Source organism: Pseudopipra pipra, chromosome 5 (assembly GCF_036250125.1).
Source record: "Pseudopipra pipra isolate bDixPip1 chromosome 5, bDixPip1.hap1, whole genome shotgun sequence".
NCBI lineage: Eukaryota > Metazoa > Chordata > Aves > Passeriformes > Pipridae > Pseudopipra > Pseudopipra pipra.
Window position 1 is genome coordinate 11836400 of NC_087553.1, and position 22804 is coordinate 11859203.

The 22804-nt window shown below is 37.9% G+C and overlaps 1 protein-coding gene across 10 annotated transcripts in view; it reads left to right on the forward strand.

Annotated features, from left to right (window-relative positions):
* Positions 1-22804, forward strand: part of SOX5 (SRY-box transcription factor 5) — a 300825-nt gene that overhangs the window by 49949 nt on the left and 228072 nt on the right. For all 10 annotated transcript variants that reach the window (XM_064654451.1, XM_064654448.1, XM_064654442.1 and 7 more), the window contains one exon: positions 22481-22691. In XM_064654451.1, the coding sequence (XP_064510521.1) occupies positions 22481-22691 (211 nt within the window). The remainder of the gene's footprint in view (positions 1-22480; positions 22692-22804) is intronic.

The window sequence follows — 22804 nt, forward strand, 5'->3', positions numbered from 1 at the left end:
GTTTAGACTAGATGTCTAATTTGGGGCTAAAATTAGGTGAGAGTAATCCCATTCACAGTACATGGAGTTAAAGAAATAACACACATTACTGCACAAATATTCTCTTGTATATTTGTAGAAGTAACCATGTTCAAGTTCGTCCCCTTTTTTGGGGGGAGGGAGTGTGTGAATATTCTGGCAGACTTGTTTTTTAACCAGTATTAACGGTATTTGGTGGGGTTTTAAGAATTGGATATTCCCTAAAAGCAAATATTCGGTTGTATGTCTATCAGCAGTGTTAAGTTCAAGTAATAAATAATGTGTTGGTTAGCAACATGAACTGGAGAACTGAGGTAATGCAAAACACCTTTAAAAGGCTATTTTGAGAAGACTCTCTTGATACTGAAAAATGGCATTGAATCCCCAGGGGGTTTTCCCATTTAAAATGTAGGGAATCCTCAAATGTTACTGGAAACTTAAGTGCTTAATAAAGCATCTGTCTGTCTTGCTGTCAGCTGCAATGAACATCAGATTTTATTATGAAATTTAAGTAATTACGGAGAATGTACGTGTAACCTGTCGTGTCTGAAAGATTTAATTAAGTCTTGCTTGGTCATTTTTGCAAGTCCAAAGGCTTAGTGGATAGACCTAGCAATGTATTAGTTAAGAAACTGTAGTTACATTCCAGTCTTATTCTGTAGAAACCTGTCTGCTGTGTGTGTTTTAATTCTACTTATGTCCTCCTCTGTGTTTAATCCAGAAAGTGGGTATATACATGTGCACAGTTTCATGTTTTGGCACCGTGTTTGGTATATTGTATGCTGTGACTTGTATCATGCCTGCAGGCCATAGGAAAACGACACAAATTAAATGTGAAATAGAGAGGAGACATAATTTAAAACTTGCATGTTCTAGAGATGCAGTATGGCATATGAGAGTTGCAACATATTGCACAAAATTCACCCTATTTCCCCAACAAGAAGACCATGTTTTCAGCTGTGCAGGCTGCTGGAGACACAGGCAGCTTTCTTTGCTGTTCGCTCGGGGTAGCTGTCACTGCATTTTATTTGAGGCGGTATCGTGACCACCGCTACACATGCTCTGTCTTCTTTTCGTTCCTGTCTAACTGCACAGGTCAGTGTTCTGCTGTGCCCTCTTCTGTGATTCTGTAATTATATTTATTTTACATAGACACGCGAGTTCCCTTTTCCCTTTTACATATGTTGTTTTGCTTCATGCTGAGAAAACTCCACAGCCTGACAGGGCGCTTTTTTTTTTTTTTCCCTTTTTTTCCCTTTTTTTTTTTTTTAAGCACTCCAAATTCTATCCAGCTTTAAACTCTTATGTTTATAACCCTGAATATCTCTAAAATGTCTTTACCTAAAACACTTTATGGTTTTATTACCAGGTTTATGCCAGTAATAATATTCACATCAGCTTTCTTAGGGATAATCTTTAAGCAGAACCTAGCAAGAAAGGCTTTGAAAACTATCATTCCCAAGAACGCAAATCTCGGAACATGAAACATCGGTTTAATCGCCCTCTCTGACAACTTAACACGACAGATTGAAAAATACAAGCCGATATGGAAGTGGGATCAATGGATTATCAAAGTCCTAAACATCTTTTCTTGGGGGGGGGGGAGGCGGGGAGCTTTGGGGTCCGTTGGCATGCGTAAAACACGAAGTTTGCATAGCTTACCGCAGATCCGATGCTGTCTGACTGGCAGGGAAGTTGAGAGGGAGAGAGAGAGATTTACATGAGGGAACTCAGGGGGCTTTGTCACGGCAATTGTATAAAGTGATATACAGTGCAAATCGACTCGAGCATGTCCCTGGATAGCAGGCGGTTTACAGCCTCTTCGAGCAGAGATTACTGCTTTATCTTGTCATACTAAATTAACGTGGCAGCACACTGTTAAACAGTGGTGACCTCTTCATCTGTGGAAATTGCTGCCTAGAGGAGAGATGGTATTTAAGACTCTCTCTCTCTCTCTCTCTCTCTCCTCTCCCCACTTTTTCTCCCTCTCCCCCTCCCTTCCTCCCTCCCTCTATCTTGTCTTTTTTTTTTTTTCCTGTAGGGCCCTGAGGCATTTTTGGGTTAGGTTGTAACATTAAAGACAAAAAGAAAGAAAGAAAGGGGGGAAGGGAGAGGCTTTTAACATCAAGGTGACAACAGCTATGTGTTAATTGGGCCTTTGTTGTTTGATTAATAGCCACTTTGGTGTAGAATATTAAGACAGTTGTTTGGACAACTTTCTAAAAATGACATGTCCTTTCAGTAAACTGGGATTAAGCGATGTTCTCTGGTCTGCACATTTTAACTCCTTATTGTTATTGCGTTTAGTCCTAAGCTTACTGTTCTTTGGGAGTGAGCGTGCTGTCCAGGTCTGGCACTGTCCTCAGCTGGCATGAATTGCCTTAGTTCTCTCCAGTGGCACTCCACTGAGCTGCTCTCACTGGTGCTGGTATTACTGAGGTCAAGGTGATGAAGATACCTCTGTAATGCAGTTGGGCTCTTGTGTTAGGCTGCATCAGCAGATTAAATTGGTTTCATTGGGCTGGTAGTGCGATATTGAAGAATGGGAAAATTAAATCTCATCTTCTGAGGTGATGAAGGAGACAATACATGTATGCCTTAGACCAGGTTTTTCGTTCTTGACTTTTCTCTTTACTATGCAGTGATTCACTGAGGGTCCAATCCAAAGCTCTTTGAAGTCAATTTAAAGACTGCTTTGTCTTTAATAGGCTTTGGATCAAGGCCCACATGACCTTAGGCAAATTATTGCAAATCAGTGTTATGAAGGGCTTGGAAATTTGCAAGCATACATGTCCAAAGTATTAATTTTTGCTATGCTTTCTGTCAGCAGTTGGGAAGCCAGGTGAAGCCAGGTTGGCCAGCCCAGCTTTGGAAGTACCCATACGTGCTGAAAATGGCAACATTATGGCTGCATGTTTGGGTAAAGGAGGCCTTCCCCACCTCTTCCTCTGATGAATGATTTAGTGTTTAACAGGTTCTTTTCCTATGTTTTTGGGTTTGCCAGTTGACAAGAGAAAATGCTTTTATTTCAGAAACTCAGCACTGACTCTGGGATGCCATAGGACTTTGACTACTTTACTCATATGAAGAAGGTTATAGAAATTTAATGATATAAGATCAAAGAGGACTTGAAGATCATCTAGCTCAGATTTTTCCTTGCTGTAGACAATTATTCCTTACTGTGAATTTCTTGAGCTGCCACCTACACACAGATTCATGCAAAATTCTGTGCGTTTTGTATTGTACATTTTGTATGTAACATTTTCAGAGGCAAGCTTTTATTCACTTCTCTGGGATGCCAGCACAGCTTATTTTTGCAGCAGAATATTTGCCATTTGAGATGTACTATATCTGTGAACACTGATGTTATCATTGTTTTCTTTGGATGAATTTTGAAGGCCATTGGGCTGAGCATGTATACTAGAGATACAGAAAGGACTGACTTCCCAATTTATTATTTGTAGAAATCAATGCATTTGATAATTTATGTACAGCTTACAGAGGCCACCTAAGTGGCTCATGAATCGATCAGCAGCCAGCAAAAATGAAAGCTAATGAGCTCATTTCAATAACAAGTTGCTCATTAGCAGGTAGGCTCACTGATCTTTCAGGTTTTCCAGTTCAAAGTCACATGCTCTTTCCATGTTCTTGGAAGGAGTAGTTTCCTTGCAAAGAACAAAACAGAAAAAAGATGTGGCAAGGTTTTGAAAGTTTTCTCGTTGCTTTTACATTATACATTTACAGTAAATGCTTGATACTGGGCTAGAGAGGCAGCCACCTTAGTCTAAGTCTGTGCCCATCACTGTAGTGCCAACAATGTTCAGCCGCTGAAATTGAATTTATTAGTGAATTTACAAGTTGTAGGGGAAGAAGAGTATGGAGGCCTCTTCTGTGCTTCTCTGTAGAAATTTACACATTCCCAGCACAGTATTTTCAGCCCAGATTTTCTCCAGCTCAGAAGTCAGGATGTGGGATGCTAGTGGCTAGGCAGGGCCTTCCCCTCTTTCTAATCAACACTATGACCCATCCTGTTAGTCAGCACCAGGTGTATGTCCTCTCCTCTCCTAGTAATAAACATTTGATGCCTTTTTTCAAACACTTTGGTGCTTCCAGTAGGATTTTTGTGGGGTGTACACAAAAGCTAGCTTGTTTGGCTCAGTTGTTATCCTTCTTGGTAGAGATGCCAAGAGCTGAAGAAACATGGGAATTAACCTACCCCTCGGAAGTACTGTAAGGGTCAGTGCTGAGAGGTCTTGTAGATTTTCTGTCCTAAGGCTTGTAAACCTTGTAAACCTGAGAGCAGGGAACTGTTTTTACCCATGTGCATTAATAGAGTACGCTGGTGTCCAGTGCTACCATTGATTTTTTTTTTTCCTTTAAGTAGAGAAGCCAATTCATTATTAATCTGTTTGAAAGTAAATGCACTGCTGTATTTACCAAACCTTTGATAGCAAGTTCTTGAATCCTTATGTTATTTGTATATGTAAATATATATGTAAAAATATGTAGGTGTATATATACAAACATATTTCATCTATCTCCTATAGACATGAGGAATACACCACTCCTAATCAGGCTGGGAAAAAACAGATTCTCGACAGAGTTGCCTGAGGCCTCTGCAAAAGAGGGACTCTCAAAACATATTTTTAAAATATTTTAAAAAAAGACAGATTTTCCAAATCTCAGGAATAGATTTTCAACTGCCTGATTTGGCTTGAAATGAGTTGGCTGAATCAGTTTCTTTTTCTTTTAAGTAAGTCTATAAAGCTTTGATGAATCTGGCTCATTGTTTAGCACTTATCTCATGAGTAAAGCTTGAGAGGTTTGGCTTGAAACTTAGCAAATCACATCTTTGGAAAATGGCCCAAGCCTATTGATTTATCTGAAAAAAAAAAAAAAATCCAAAGCAAAACACAACTAAAAAACCCTGATCCAGCTTAGTGAGTAAGTCCCTTACAGATCTATAGAGCCCCTACTGAATGAGCCCATCTATTTCTCACCGTATGTGAGCCCTGCACTTCATGGAACTGTAGGGCTGAGAGGGATCAGGAGAGGTCATCCAGTCCCAGCTCCAATCCAGGGATCAGCTGTACAAATGTCATTTCTTTCAGATAATAGTCTAACTTCTTGAAGTTACTCAGTGATGGAGACTTAGAACTTACTGGTCTGTCTGTCCCAGGGTATTTCTGTCTCTAACATTAGAAAGTTTTTCCTACTGTGTGATCTTTTCTGCATCAGTTTTGTCTCTCTAATTCTTGTCCTGGCCACTGCAGCAGAAGGATATGTGCTCCTTTCTACAGCAAATTTTTTTGTATTTGAAGAGTGCTGTCGCATCCCCTCGTCTCAGACTTTTCTTTCGGTGCATGGAATTCTTGTCTTCATATTTTTCTAAAAATTTTTTACTGTTTTTTTGTTTCTCTGGAACTACTTAGAGTGGAATCATTCACATTTTAACAGCTGTGTCTTCTGCATTACAACTGATGCCTTTCCATTAATGATGATGCATACTCTGGGTAGCTCAGTCACCATTTCATAGATGGTGCTGTCTCGTTTTGTTCAATTAACTTGTAGTTAAGTCCTTTCTCATGGAAGGAAGGCTTCATGTGCCACCACTCCACTTTGCTTAGGCAGAAGACAAGTTTTGGGGCTGCTTAGCTTTGCTGAGCTCTGACTACATAGCTGTGGAATAGCAAAATGGATTATAGTGCCTCCTGCGTAGCCAAAGAATTGCCAGTGAAGTCTTGACGACAGAATCTCTTCTTATAGGGAGAAGGAAGAAGAAACATTGAGTTTCCAACACAAGGAGGTGGCAGGAAGGAAGTCTTTTCAGTTTAAGGCATTTGATCTGGAAATCAGGGGGAAAAAATAAACATGGACCTCACGATATCAATTATCTGAGTCACCTTTAAAAAGTACTCAGCCCTCTGAACATAATTATTTTCATATGTACAGGATAAAGAATGCAACAGATTTAAAATCAAAATCCATTTCCTTTTTTTATCTTTAAGGAATAAAGTGTTTGTACAAGCTGAAATAAGGTAACTAATACAGTAAGGGTTATGCTTTTCTGTATTTTATGAATGTAATAAATCCTCTGTTAAAAAGGAGTTATCAAGTCAATCTTTCCACTTTATTAGATGACATTTGGTAGAAATTGACCTTGATATCAGTCAGCAGGGTTTTTTATTGTGTTTTGGGCTACTTGATGAGTAAAAGCTTCTTCCCCTTAAAGTGATTCTTTCTTCTTTGTCTCTCGATTTTTACATTTTGAGAATCTTGCCTTGTGACCACCAGAAAGAAGGTATGAGCTAGCTGAATGAGCTGTTTGTATTCATAGGACTCAATTAATTTTTACAAAGTAGTGAAGTACTGATCTGAAGGGGAGAGCAAAGACTAGGAAGGTAGTTAATTTGCTGCATGCCACTGCTTTTTTTTTTTTTTTTCTTTTGAGCTGTGCTGTGGTAACTGCAACTCCAGTGGTGAATAGTTAGTGTTTTCTTCCCATCTATACATCTGAGAGAGGCTGGAGATCAGTCTAGGGTACAGTGAAATCAAGAGGTATGCTTTTCTGCCAAAGAGAAACCAGTATGCAAGACAGGATGGCAATGATGGGTGAAATTTCCAGTTGCTCATGAATGAATCTTTGTGTGGTGAAGCCATTTTCTTTCCATTCTCCCTCCTGACACTTTCTGGTGTAAGACTTTGAGGAAACTCCCCCATCTTTGGAAGTGCAGAGGGCTGTTGCGGTCAGAAAGTCAAAGTAATTGATGGCAGATGACAGCTGCTGATCAACTGCTCAACCTCATGCTTCAGTTAGGAATTCAGGTAGAATTTCACAACATAAAGATCTTATAGAAATTTTTCAGAATTAATGAAATTTGAAGAGCACATAGCGTTATAAATGACCACAGGTCCTGTAATAAAAGAAATAAAGGTCCTGTGGAGGTAGGAAGATGACAGTCAGCTCACCAAATAGGAATATTGTGAACAGGCCTTGTGCTGTAACTAAAAGCACAAAAGAGTAGATATGACAAAACAGGTCAGAACTCTTCTGAATTTTCTGTGTGTGTTTCTGAAGAAAGTCTTTGAAGATTCCTGTAAATACAGGATATTAGCATATATTATTTCCAAGAAAGAATATGGAATTAATAAAAAGAACAAAAATAAAGCTCTGAGATTTTGTCAAAACCGGTGTGAATTAAGGGACGTTAGTTTAAAATGGATGGTGATGTTAAAACTGACTGGAGTACTTGCCCCAGGAATTGTGGTGGGCAGTGGCTCTTCATCACTGGCAGACAATCAGCTTGTTCTGTTACAGTTTCCTTTTTTGCTTCCAGATTTATCAGTTCTCTGTCGGGTACTCTTTTGAACTGTTTTGATAAATAATTGTACTTGTGAAGGTTAATGGAGTGTCAGTCCCTTATTTACTCTCAAGTCAAATGTGGTGCATGCTAGTCAGAAGTGTAGCTCAAGCTTCATGACCAGCTGACCTTAACGCTTTAAAGTGTGGTTATAGTCAGATAAATGACTGGAAAAATGACATTAAAGGGTCCTATGTTTTCTGTCTTGCTGTGGCTTTTGGGGTCAAATTTAGTTGCATAAAAGTATGATATTTTTATTAATTGCCTATAATGCTATAACTTAACCTGGGGTTTGAAAATAAAGCTGTGTCTTTTTTTGCTTCACATCATCCCTAGTTGATAAACATTTTGCAAATGGTACTTAACTGACTATTTTGTTGATAATATGTCTGCAAAGCACTGTCCAGTTCCTTCTTTTTTAGCTGTATTGACTTGTTGGTGCTAAGGGCAGATAAAAAAAATTAATCAATAAAGCAAGCAGATAGACATGAGTCAGAAAATACATCAGGAACAAATATTTTGAATTAAGGTGACATTTTAAAGTCACTGTTCTGCTTATCCCCATACATTGTTGGAGGTTCTCCTGTTACAGAAGCAGAACACAGATACTTTCATGTAAACTTCTACCAATCTGTACCAATCTCCAATTGATGGAGCCTTGCAGTCATAAGAACAGTCAGTAATTTCCAAAGGTGTTTGTTGGCTGTCCATTTTCCTTTTTTTTTTTCCTTAGTATCTTTACTGGATATTGTAAGAGTGTTTCTTTTCATCAGTATTTAAGCTGTTGGGGAAAACCTAAACTACTAGTTGTTTTGAGAAATTTTTACGGTTAATTTTAGTCATATTTTATTGAGTGTTCAATGTGCCTAAGCTGAGCTCTCCGATACTAAGACTCCAAGGAGTGTTCCAAGGAAGAAGGTTTTTATTTGAGTAATAGCTGCATGACAATTAATAGACACAAAGACTTGAAATGGAATGTGTTCAGGAAGTGAGATTTCCAGAACAGTTTAGTCTTCTGAAAAAGTGATCCCGTTTTTCACTGAAAATAACTTGTGGAGGTAAATGCAATTTGCTCATGGAGATCTTCTGAAACTCTTGCTATTCATTCAGTGTTCTGGCCAGCTCCTTTAGAAAACAAATGTGTGCTGAAATATGAAGATGCATGCTGAAAATTAATATCTTAAGGGAAAAATGTTTACAAAAAGATAGTGTTTTTTGGACAGTCTCAGAAGTTCTCTATTTAGTCACTGAAAATATAACTTGTGCATTTCTGTTCTGTTCTACGAGCCTTCCTAATCCCGAGTTTTCTCCTTTGAAGATGGTATTTTAACTGATTTGGGTAACTGTGATTTATATATCATCTAACATTTCCACATTACCAGCCCCTTATACAATAACAGTATCTTGTTTTATATAGGCTAGAGGTGAATTTGAACCTACAGTGTAAAGACTTCCTTATTTTATGGACCTGATTCCTAAATAATCAGTGGAGACTGATGTCGTGATAAGGTGGTGTAAAACATGGTCTAAAGACAGGACAGCTGGCAGAGTATGTGTGTGCTCCTTCCAATTTTTTTCAATTTTCCTTTGACATAAGGCATAAAGTAATGGAAGGAAGGAAGTACCACAGTGTGAATGACACAGCCATGCTTCCCAATTAATATGTGATACTGATGAAAGAAACTAAATGGTCATACTAAAAACTATGGCTAATATTAATAGCCATGAATGTATGATGTATTACATTAACTGCTCAAGAGAGCAGTCAGTGGTCAGGGGTATTAAAAGTGGCAGCATAATGTCATTGTAACATCTTCTTTTGACCTGCTATTTTCAAGAGTTTCTTTGAACCTTAAGTTATGAGATACTAGGTAGTGTTTGAATATCAGAGATGTAATATCAAAATGTACTGAGAAAAGCTTTATATAAATGTGTAAGTGCAACTGCCAGTACTGTCAAAGATGCTGCAAGGAAGATTGGATGTCTTTCCAGAGGGACCAGTCTCCACTGTCTTACTTTTGCCTGCTTGTACCTTGTACAATACAAATAAGGTCTCAGCATAGTTCCCATTTATAATGTCATTTGCATGTGATTTTCACTCTTACTTCACATAATTGAATCTACCCAGGCAATTTATTTTTCAAATATATTATCTCCACATACTTGTACATCTGAAGATTAAAAAAAACTTAAATCAAGAAATTTTATGTAACTCTTTTGAGTATGTTTAAATACACACACTGTAAGTGTAGACAGTCATAGACCGGAATAGAAGGGAGGAAGAAAATAAGAAAACCACTAAAAATGTACTGTAATTTCTTTTAATGTGTATGAATATACATATATAAAAAGTGTGACTCTCACAACCAAATACCCTGTCTTTGTGTTCACCCCCTGTCTGTGCTCAAGGTCTTTAGGTGCTCAATAGGAGCTTTTTAATTATTTTTCCCTGTTTGATGTTGCTAAGTATAATGAATGGATTGCAGAGAACTTTTTGTTGGAAACCTTCTGTACATCAGCTTAGTGCTGGTAGGCACAGTGATACCTGGTTGGATCACATCCTGAGACTCACTTTTAGTAAGCTTAAGGTCAGAAAAAGACAGATTTTGTAAAACCATGCTCTGTTAGTCAACCATTACTTCCTCATCATAAAGTAGGCTTACATTCTTTCCAGCCAAAGTGGAGAAAATTGTGTCTTTCTTATTTGGGTTGGGCAATTCTGTGGGTTTTTCAGCATCACTTCATGATGACTGAAAACTACAGGGAATACTCAGAAATCAGTGATTCAAAGAGGAGCTTGGAGAAGAAAGGCTATTTCCAGCAAAAGTTATTCATTCTCTGCTGATGGTGGGTAGTTGACTGTGACTGTAAAAGAATTGACGTTCTTTAGGTTTTTTGATTTGCCTATTTGTGAACATGATATAAAACAGTGCACAAATTTAATTGTTGAAATATATAATGCACCTAATCAGCCACAGGAATATGATTTCTTTAACAAAATGGCATAAGAGAATGAGAGAATGAACCGCCTTAAAGCTAATAAAGATCATTTGTATTACTCAGAATAATTTAGGTAAGTGATGAGAAAGGGGAGGAAAATTAGCATTTCTGTACGGTTTGCTTACTGTGTAATTCTTAATCAGGAGTGTCACAACATCCCTTGATATCATCTTATCACAAAGGTCTCTTCATAGTAGGCAATGTATGCTACTGACTGAAGTTTCCAGGAACAGAAGAAAGAATAACTCGTGTGCAGAGTGAGAGCAACTGTGAATCTGTCATAAATTAGAATTTATTGGGTTTTTTTGCATCACTCAGACACAGTCTAAGCTGGCTCTTGTGTGCAGGGTCTGTGTGCATTTTAAAACTTGTTTAATCGCTGTTTGAATGAGCTTTAGAATGAGACTTAAATGATAAAATGACATCATGCTGCTCCCCAGAGCAGAGCATAATGTTACCATTTGAGGTAACCAAGACTGAGAAGAGCAAACAGAATATTGGTTCTTGGTAACCCTTGGATGCTGAGTGTGCTCTGCATTTACTGTGCTTTGGAACCCAAGCAAGTCAGCTCACGTCATTTCCTGGCTTGCCCTATATGCAATACCACAAATTTATTTTGTGGGAATTAGTTAAACAAAATTTTGAGTAGCTCTAACATATATTATGGTTATGTGTCAGTGTTACGTGGATTGACTTTTGTCTTACTAATTTTTATTAATTATCTTGATATATTTGGCATTATCTGATCAAACACCATCCTCTGAAGTGCATAAGATCCAAATAAGTTCCATTCCTACTCTGTAAACATGTTCTGTGGAACTGACTTTCTTTGAATGTATTTACAAACTCGGAATATATATATTTCTTTTTATTTTCCATGCAGTCTTTCCTCCAAAGTTGAGAACCACTTTGTTTACAGCAGAATTCCGAATTCTGTTTCACTAAAGTTGTGGAACAGTTGTTTATAGGAAGAAAATCAAGTTATAAAAGACGTGAAAAGAACAGGTGAAATGAATTTTGGAGGGAAAACAGGTCTTTTAATAACTCTTAAAAAGGGTTAAACCAGTTATTGATTGGAAAAATCCTATGACTTATTGTTTATGTAGCCATTACTTAAGAAGTGTAAGAGAGTAAGTAGTAGGCAAAGTAATTGGTGAGGTCTGTAAAAAGCAAGTAAAAGAATAGAGAACTTGGATAAAAGCATTACAAAAATATATGAGACAAACATTTTGAACCAAGAGAATTATTCTTTTTTTAAAATTTGTATTCCAAATGTGGCATCTTATGCTGCAGTAAACTCCAGTGGAGGCAGTGGGGCTATTTCTTATGTAACTATTCCATTTTCATAAAGTTATGTTTTCTGGCCCTTCTTGAAGATTTCAGAAGATTGCTTTCAGAAAAAAAAAAAATAGTGTGATCCTAATCTCTGTGTAGGCAAAGATTATTTTGATAGTTATCATCCTGTAAGTCTAGTTGTAGTCTTTTGATAAGAAGAAGAACAAATACAAGGTAAAAGTAGATAAACAGATGTGAAATGAGAAAGCTTGTGAAAGGTATACAATGTGTAAGCAGAACATGATTATTTTAAAAGCGTAGTGGATTTTGTCACACACCTACCCTTCACAGACTCATAAAATGGTTTGGGTTGGAAGGGACCTTAAAGATCATCCAGTTCCAACTCCCTGCCTTGGGCAGGGACACCTTCCACTAGACCAGGTTGCTCAAAGCCCCATCCAACCTGGCCTTGAACACTGCCAGGGATGGGGCATCCACGACTTCTCTGGGTAACACATTCCACTGCCTCAGCACCCTCACGGTAAAGAATTTCTTTAAAGCTAAATTTTCTTTCAGTTTGAAGTGATTACTCTTTGTCCTGTCACTACAGTTCCTGATGAAGAGCCCCTTCAGATGCTAGAAGGGGCTGTGAGGTCTCCACACAACCTTCTCTTGTCCAGGCTGAACAGCCCCAAATCCCTCAGCCTGTCTTCATAGGGGAGGAGCTGTAGTCCCCTTATCAACTTTATGGCCCTCCTTCATGTAGGGTATGTGCAAGATTCCTGATATTACATGTGTGGGCTAAGATCTTAAAAAATATAAAGAACATGTAATTCCCAAACAGTTGATTGTTGGAAGTTGCATGGATTTCAGTCCAGAAGTATGCATGCATTGAGTAGTGCTTCCTTCATACAGTCTTTTGTGCATCTCATTTGATTCTTCCAAGTAAAGTAACTATTAAAAAAAAAAAAAGTAATGCATTAAGTTGTTTAGAGGAGGGCAGAATGATTTGGTACAGTATGATTTTATTCAGCTTGTAGAAAGAGGCAGATATACTGAGTGTCAGAAAAAGATGGGTACCTTTTCTGAAACTCCAAAATGGCAGAGGAATTCCTTTAGTAGAAATGAGAAAGGAATTCTTAGGGCAATATACTCTGCACAGGTCTACTTCCTTCTTGTACCTTTTTGTGTAACCTGGCCTGTCAAAGCCTCCCAGTTACACAGCAACATCTGTCTCTTCCACTGTTCTGAAGTGGCTGGAAAAAAAATGGGGGCTGAAAGGAATATGGTTACAGTAGTCCTTTGCCTGCTGTAAGCTGTCTACTTCTTGATACAGGATCCATAGGACAGCAGCACCTGTAGCAACATTTTAGAAATATGGAGAAATAAATACATTGTTATAGAAGTTTGAACAACTGAATTACAGTACACACATTGAAGTTTCCACTGGTGGTCCAGGGAGAATAAAAGCACAATACCAAAAGAAGCGAGATTACAAATTGATACAGCTGGATCAAGTAATCCAAAATCCAGCAAAAATCCAGGTCATTGATGGGAGTGAGGCACTTGGAAAACAGTAATGCTGAAAAATACTTCGGTGTCTGAAAACAGATTAGGTAATAGCTTGTCTTGTAGCAAGGCAGCAGAAAAGGCAGTAACAACATAATTGTCCTTCTCTTCATAGCTCTGCTAAAGTTGTATGTGAAATAATGTGTTCAGTTCTGGCCACATTAGAGAAGTCAGAGAATTGGAGGGATTTCAGATGTAAGCAGCAAATGATTAAAGAGTTGTTGGAGCTGATTTCTGAGGGAAAACTGAAAGAGTAAACGGCTAAATATGGCCAGTAATAACAAAGTAAATATATGCTAACTGTCAAAAAAAAAGACATGGATAGTACAAACTCTAACATAGATGAAGAACAGTCCAGAGTGCTGGAAGAAGCAGCTGTATAAGAAGAGTTATGAGTTGAAAGGGAGTGAATATGAGGCAGTGTTTCAGAGCAGTGAAGGTTTGGTGTTTTTTACTGTGTAGAATATTCATAGGGGCAATGGAAAACCTCTCTGTCTGTCTGAGACATTTTGCTAACCCAGATCAAACAAGTGGGACCACATCAGATGTGTGGGCACAACAGAGTGTGCTGTTTTGTTGCAAAACTGCTTTTGGCACTTGGAAGAATCACTCTGCCTTAGCATGAACACGGGCCTTTGTGGTCGTAGGATGTTCTCTTTTCTTTTGTTCCCCAGTTTTTGGAGGGTGGTTTCTCTGCAGACCCAGATCCTTCAAATAAGCTTCAACACTGAGGAGGCAGTTTTAACCAAATTATATTGTCTTCACTCTGCTCTCAGCCACTCAGCCAAAGGAATGAGGTGAAATATATCTATGCTACCAGAGAAAAGACGAAGTGATCTGACATCCCTTTCCATCTGAAAGCTGTGGTGAGTCAAAATAGGAAAGCTAGGAAGCTGGGAACAGTCCTGGAGCCATTGCTGGCCTATGGCATTCCTTCTGTCATACCACTGAATTCTGTTCAGATGGTCCTCTCCCCTTCTCTCAAGGAATTAGCACAGACAATGGGTTTGTTTCATAGTAAGAAAGCTGGTGATCAAACTGTTTTTGACACTCAGCATAGGTTTTCTTACACTCACAAAACCAGAGTTGTTGTATGTGGTTAGTAAGCTCGTATTTTTACAAAGATAATCGTTTTATACTGCGCTATTTCCAAACTATTAGAAGGATTTAATGTATGCTGAAGACTCTACCAAGCTGTTTTGATAAGCAGTCTTATTTTTTGTTTAGCAAGGTCTTAAGGGTGATCTTTAGTCCCTCAGGGAAGAGCTCATAAAAGTCTTAAAAGTGCTTTTGCAGAGCTTTATTTATTATTTTTAAGCATGAAGATTACTAGCATGAAGATAACAAGGCTGTTACAGTACAACATGTTCTTTGTTTTTGCAGGTTATAGCTAACGTATTAGGAGTTCTCAGAATGCCAGTTTTGTTTGTTAAGTGTTTGGAGAGCAAATAGATGTAATCCTATATTGCGTTATTTTCTTAAAATGAGTTTGGCTGGAGAAAGAAGCAGTAGGAGAGATCTGGTCTGAGTATGGGTGTCAGGAATTATGTTGCTAACCACATTTACCTATTACAAAGCAGTTGTTACTATTTTACTATATTTAATATAGGATTTGCAAATTACTTTTATATGTGGGGGAACACTTCATTGCAAGAAATGGGACAAACAGGTGGGCAAAATAAGAAACCAAAATCTGTGGCGCAGAAGAAAATTTAAAAAAAAAAAAAAAATCCCTGTTTGACATTCAGTAATAAAAAGGTTCTAAAATTTCACCCACAACAGTTTCTCATATGTTTTTTACTACAAACAGATCCGCAGTTTGCATATAATTCTTTGATTTGTAATAAATCATGCAGAAATGGTGGGATAAGCAGTAAGAAGTACTAAACTTGTGCTGGATGTTTGGGGATGGGCTGGAATGCAGAACAGCCAGAGGAGAAATGTTTGTCTTAAAGCATTGGTTATCAGATTGTGCTCTGTACTGTAGATATCTGATAATGGTCTGTTGAAGAAGCTCAGAGGGTCAACCAGTCACAATGTGCTGGTTCCAACTCTTTATTTTCAGGGACCTGTAATGAAGTCAGTGGGAATTAAATGAATATATACTATTGTGCATTTTCAACAATCCCTCTAGATGCCTCCTTGTATCTCTAGGTACTTTAACTCCTTGAAGGATCTGCGCCTATGCTCTGTAAATCTCAGGATAAAGTTAGGAAACAGTGCAAAATGGATTATAAGTTACTCCTTTTGTGTGAATGCAGCTGAACAGTTTCTTGGCGGTTCATCTCCAAACCTTGGAAACGTTTGAAGCTTTCTCTTGCTCGTGCAGTTGTGTCAGCAGTGCACAGAGTCAGCAGAGTATCATGGTATTTGGAAAAAATCAAAGTACATTTCAGTGTTACTGTCAGATATTGTGGGGTGGCACTTGATATATGAGAGAGTTCCCAATTTCCGGTTTCAGGTGATTGGGCTGTGGTTCCCCACGGAGTAATGTAAGAGTAATATAAGGGCTGGGTATTTATTGCATCAATAAAAATGAAAATAAAACCGCTATGAGGCTTTTGTCCAGTAATCTCTAGGCTTTTTACATCAATTATATAAAATGCTCTAAGCAGCAGGAAATATTTATTATTGTCTCAGTTTTACATATGGAGGAAAAAGGTAGAAGAAAGTGTCTGATGTAGCAGAGTTCATATGGCAGATAGTTGGTTTTTTTGAGCTTCTAACCGTTTTCAGCCAGGTTGATAGATGTCAAACACTGGAAATACCTGTGAACCTTCCCACTGAAACCTCTGCTAGTGTACCTTTTGCTTCATTAATTAGACACAGCACTTGATGTCAAAAAAAATACAACCTGAAGGACAAGAGCTATTAATGATTGCAAAAAATAAATAAAATTCCATTACCAAGCAAAGTATTAACATTTTAGAGGGAGAACCAGATGTCATCAGGATTCTATAAATCTAATAATTGGAAATACTTCCAAAATACGGATCATGGAGTTCCAAAATACATCATCTCAGCAAAGCCAAACCAGTATTTGTCTTCAATGTATTTTGCTTGACTGCAGCATGGTCACAGTAACAAGAAAAAGATGTGCATCTCTGTTCACTGTGTTTAGTTCACCTAATTCAGGTAAAATTCTTACTCCTCTGCCACAATGACCTCTTCGGCTGACTCTTCTGACACATTCGCTGACTTCTTCACTCTCCATTGCATTTAGTTTCCTTATCATCATTAAAACCACAGTCCTAGGAAAAAAATAATCTGAATGAGGATAGCTGTTGGTTTGCATGGATTTAGTTGCAGAACCATAGCCTGTGGATGTACATCTTTCTAGGTTTGTTTACGTGACACACTTTGTCGCTTTTATCCCTCCTTGGATTATGTGTCCTTGTCGTTTCTTCGTAGCGATATATTTATCCTCTTCCACCTTTTTTCCTCTTCTGTGCCCTTCTGTGAAGTCTCTCTTTTGCTCACTGTATCCTCCACTGTTTCTTTTAAATCTCCTTGGGATCCTGTCCACCACTTATGAACAACGTGAGGGAAACCTATAGACGAAAGACCTGTTTAAACATAAGATAGATGCAAAGAGATTTTAACATGTAAGAAGAACTATGTCCACTGGGAAGCCTTATGGGATATGTATTTCATCTTCCTGAAGGCACCAGGTTGACAGCCACCATAAACCACACAGGTTAGTGGTAATATCTGCCCTGCAGCCCCCATGACATAGAATGTAGGAAGAGAGAGTTTTCCAAATCACTTAAGTGATTTGAAAATATGATTCCCCTTGAAAGCTGATGGCACTTATGCTCCTAAAGTAAGTTAATTACATTAATTAAGGCAAAGATCATAGATGGAAGGTTAAGAAAAAATAAAAGATCGGTCTTGCTTTGTGAATATTATGTGTCTGTTTTGTTTCTTTCAAACCTTAAAAAATACTGGAAATGTCAAGTTGTGTTTTCTCATAATTACTGGTGGGCCTCCTGTGGGCAATGGGAGTGTTTTTACAGCTTTCAGATTTTCACTTGGAGTAGCTATGCTGTTGAATCTTAAACATAGATATTAATTTCTTAAAATATTATTAGGTAAAATAAATAAATAGGAACCAGTACTAAACTGCTTGAGAATAATTTGTCTTCAGAAGTGTGAAGTATTCTGTTTTCTGATTATCTCTTATGTCATACTGTTATTAGCTTCCTGGTCACTATGGAGACTATAAAATAGATAAGCCTACATGTCTAATGTAGAAAGCAGAGAAAAAAATATTACCCTTGTGTCTTCTTTAAACATTCTAAAAGAACGAAGTATGGGCAAAATTCCAACTTTGAAAAAAAGAACCTGTTAGGTTGCTTTTAGGATCACAGGCTTTTTAAAATCAGACAATATCAGCGCTTGTTTTAAAGACACAAGTATTTTATTCCAGGTGTTTTTGGCAGCAAACCCAGAAGATTCTCATGATATTTTTTTTTATTTTTTTTCCCCCTGCAGATGCAACCTCCTTTCATACCATATGGTGGTAATTAACAGTTTCAAACTTAGTTTTGAGTTTTCTTCTGCTTCAATTCTTGGTTGGTTTGGGACAAAATTTTAATGTCATGGAAGGGTTTTCTGTCTGAGTTTAATTGCAGACAGGAATAATGTGCATCTCTAGATGAAGAAGGAGAAGATGAGATCTATTTAGAGCACTAAGAGATACTTTGGAAATCTCACCAAGTACAACTTGTTTCTTTTCATTAAGCCTTTCACTGTCCCTCTGTAGAACTGAAACAGGCCTCGCTTGGACCCTGGAAACAGAAAGAGACAATTTGAAAGATACAGTTGGAATGAATAGTTTCTTTTAACAGCAAAATGTTTGCGCTTTTTATGAGAGCAAGGGTAACATTGTGTAATCTTCAAAAAAGATATTGCTCAGTGAGGATAAGTCCATTGTCCAGTGACACGACTTTTCCTGTCAATCACAAAGGTGACAAGGGGGCTAGATTAAGTAAAGCTTGCCCAAGATTAACAAAGGAAGATTATTGACCTCATCCTGAAAGGGCAGAAGCCTGTTTTATCATTAAACCTTGGAAGAGGTATTTCCTCCATAGGTGGAAAGCTGTTTAGCAATATCGAGGCAACTTTCTTGTAAATGAATGAATCTTCCTGTGGATTCTAGCTTGGAACAGAAGCAGAAGGCGAGAAACGAGGGCCAGTCCCTTTTTTTGTTGCTGTTGTTGCTGGGGGGAAGAAGGGCCTAGAGTGTTTGCTCCAGCACGATCTGTGTAAGGTCCTTGTCTGCCTTTCCGAAGTGGGAAAAGCAAGAAGCAGCAGCATCAGGTGTTGGTGAGTACAATCCCAGCTCAGAGTTGGAGGAAATGTTGTGCCAGCACACATTAGCAGAGCAATTCGCAATGCAAATGAACAATAGAGCCCCGTCCACCAAGCAGCTGCTAACTGCATAAAACTGTTACCAGGATTAACAGTGCCAGAGGCTGGAATGTAATCAAACTTGAACAGGTGAAATGGTTACGCAGCTGAGAGAGACTGTTTTACAATAAAAGCGTGGTTTTCCACTGTTTTGGCGGCTGATAGATCTTGTGTGTGGCTTGATGGATTTAATTTTAAAATGTCATTAGTAGATATTTATGTTCTTTAATACCCCTCCTTACAGTGTTGTTGCTTTTCCCTCAGTTAAACTGAAAAAACGTCATGTCGATTTGTCCTTTTAGAAAAGGAACCTGCTAAATCTCGCTTGTTGGGAGGGAACTTCCTTCTCAGGGGATTAATTTTAAACTGTTGCTGACATATCTTTCTTGCCATTAAGGATTTCTCTGAGTGTTTTCAAGGGGCTAGTTAAGCTCTCATATGCAGTATCAGAGGATTTTCTTTACTAGGAGTTTTTTAGCTTTATACAACCATTGACACAAGCAGGTTTTATGTGGAAGGACGCTTTCTTTCTACGTGCTAGAAGTAAAAATCCAGACCCACTTTCTCCAGTAACGGCATAAGAAAGAGCAAAATCAAACAGAGGGATGTAAAGCGAAAGCCAAGATAACAGTTGCACGTTTTCAGGTTGTTGTTCTGAATGACAGAATAAAAAGATCATGGACAAGTGGGGAAGACAGATTCTCGAGTTGGTGTGCTAGAGGATACATGTTGAACTGTCATCAACAGCAGAAGCTGATGTGTGCGCTCATCCGCTGGTATGGAAAGGAGAGGATCCCTCTTAGATTGCAAATCACGCAATGAATGTGTGATTGCTACAGATCTTTTTGAATGAATAATTCACTGGTGTACTGTAATTTAGCCCACTGAGATGTGATTGCAGCTGTTCCCTTACTGTATATGTGTTTTGATTAAGTGGAGTGTATCTTAAACCCCACAAGTGTATAAATAGCTCACGTATGTGATGTGCAAACACTGCATACATGCACACCTAACGAGAGCAGTCAAAGGAAACACATTTATTTTGGGGATGATTGCTTAGTTGTGCATTTTAGTATATAATTTACCTTTTAAAAAAATCTGTGTAGAACACTTCCCTTTCCTTTTTTAGTTCAGCTGTGAAGTCTTTTTAACTGTGGTACTATATAAAGGCTTTTAGCCAACATTGTGGTAGGAGGGTGTCTCTGTTATTAATGAGTTTATCATTCCAAAACCTTTGCAATATAAGAAATTACTTCTTTTGTGCCTGTTTTACAGATAGGAAACCAAAATGCAGAAACAAAAGTGACTTTTACCATGGTTTCACTGAACATTTGAAAAAATTAGGAATTGAGCATCCAGAAGTCCTTTCATGATGCTTTGCCCACAGACAACTGCCTTGACCTCTCCCCCTCACAATTCCTTTTCCCCAGAAAGTGAAGCAGAGAAATTTTAGTAGTTTTGAAAATGCTCGTGAGTTCCATTTGAAAGCCAAGCAATTTGTGATTCTGAAAATCATCCGATACTACTTTACATAATATTGTGTTCTTATGCTGCTTCTCTTATAACAAACTGGTTGTATACACAGAATATGTTTGTACATAAAAAAAACCCGCTTGCATGCACCTAAATTGTACATGAAAACAGCAGTGATGACACCTGAGGTTTAGGCAGCTGTTACAAGTACTTTGTGTCTGTGACCAGTGTGTGACATGCAGAAACACGAGTGAATGTCTTTGGGGCGTGCTTTGGATTAAAACAAGAAACTAGTTCCTGGTAAAATGAGGAACAGTACTGTTCCTGTATATAATTGATGGTACAAGTAGATTTAAGAACTATAACTAATGATGATATTTGGCTTCTCTGATTAAAAGTGTGAATAAGAAAGCAGCTTTCAAGATACTTCCTCTTTTGGCCTTGTGTGTAGGAAAAAAATTGCCACTTGGTGATAATAGGTTTGAATCTTAGATAAAATCTGAACTGATGCTGAAGTTAACTATTTGCCTCGTCTAAATTGGTGTTAAAAACCAGTTTATTCAGATCTGTATATATGGGGAAAAAAATTGCATTTGGCTTCAATTAATTTTTGAAGTCCGGTGTCAGGAACTTGTAGTTTTCCGTGTGCAAAATAAAAATGGAGGGAGCTGCAAGAAAAAAAAAGGGAAAAAAAGGAGCATTTCTGTTGACTAGAGTTGGAAAATTTTTTAGGGCTTGGTCAAAAGCTCATTGACGTCAGTAGAAAGTCTCTCATTAACAGCACTGGGTTTGGCTTTTGGGGCATATGATGGCCCAGATTGTAATCTCAGTTAAATCCGATTCTCTTAGGGAATTTATTCACTAGTATAACACATTCAAGCTGCTCAAAACTATTTGCATTAAAAGTTTTCTTAAGCAAAGGTAATCTTTTTGCCACAACAAAGTGGTCTGTGAAAACAAATATATTCTCTATTGCGTATCTCCCGTGTAGCTTTATTCAGATTTTATTGAGAGAGTTTTTAGCAATTTATGTTCTATTTACAAAAATATACTTTTTTCTCCTGAAATACTGTGGTTTATTAGAGCAGAGACATAAAAAATTGCTCAGAAAAAAATTATTATTATACGAATCACTAAAAACTGTGTGCATGTATATATATATTTATATCACTTTCATACCCTATAAAATGAAAACAATTTAAAAATTATTACGACTTTTTCGGCCAAGTCTGTAACTCAGCTCACGAGTTGATCCAGTGGCTTTTTTAGAAATAATATTCATTGAACATCTGGAGTACAAAAATGTAAGGAAATAAGATAGTGAAAAAAATACCTGGAAAATCAGATCAAAGTAAAAACTATACACGTTTATAGCATTATGTTTTATGCAGTGTATGTACTCTGCAACAAGCTGTGTTTGGAGACATTGACCTAAGTTTTGCAGGTAGATATGGCATATGTTAGCAGAGGAAGAAATGGGTTTGAGAGATGTGTAAGAAGGGTAAGGTATAACAGAGACATAAAAGGGAAAGGAATATGTGCAGAGAACATTGTTTTATGTTGGAGGAGGCGTGGATTAGAAGGCTCTCACGTTAATGAAGGCAAGTTTGAAGATGCTGGACCCAGTTTTGCTTTCCATTAAAATTAATGAGTAGACCTCTGTGGACTCTCACGTGAGGAGGGTTGTGTGTATGTTCCGGGAAGTCACAGAGTTTTGCCATTGTGCTGCCGGTGAAAGTCATTAGGACCACCTTTGTGAAAAATACTGTCTCTATGAGAAATGAAGGTTTGAGGCAGAAGAGGAGAATAGAAAGAGAATTAGAAAGCAGGAAGAAATTGCTTCATCCTTTATAGATAGGAAAACTGCTTGAACTGTGATTTAAAATAAGTCATATGGCGAAGGGCATTTAGTATTTGGTTACTATTTTATTTCTTACAACAACTAGCCATCAAGGCATTAAGTACTTTATAAAGTCAGGAAATTAATGGTCCTTGTAAAAATTGAAGGTTTTTTTTTAGAAGGAAAGCTGTAAAAGAACAAACAATTAAAGGTAATCAATACCATTGTTATTAGGAGACCTATGAGTACAACACTTCTCAATTAGGGAAAAACTGTATTTTATGTTTCTCTCTTGCAAGCTGATCTTTGTTCACTCCAGCCTGTAATCTTGGTTTATGCTTTATGGGAAGGCTTTGTTCTGGGTGTTTTTGAAGCATTGCATGCCTTTTTAAAGGTTTCAACAGAAGAACAAACAGCAATGCATTCAAAGCACAAAGGATTGTTCTTTCTTTCTTTCTTTCCGTCTTTGTTTTTTTTTCTTCTTCTTTAAGAAAAGAAAGAAATATTTCATCTTGTTTTTCTCCCCTTTCAGGAAGTTGATGGCAATAAAGTGATGTCTTCATTTGCCCCGCACAACTCATCTACCTCACCCTTGAAGGCAGAAGAAGGTGGGCGTCAGAGTGGAGAATCATTGTCCAGCACAGCCCTGGGAACCCCAGAAAGGCGCAAAGGGAGCCTAGCGGATGTCGTAGACACCCTGAAGCAAAGAAAAATGGAAGAGCTCATCAAAAACGAGCCAGAAGGTAAGGCCTGGGAAACTGGCCAAAATTTTCTGTTTTCTTTTCTTTTCTCCAGATTCCTTTGGATATGTATACTTTTTAATCTTCCAATTTTCTGCTCTGTTTGCTTTTCCTTG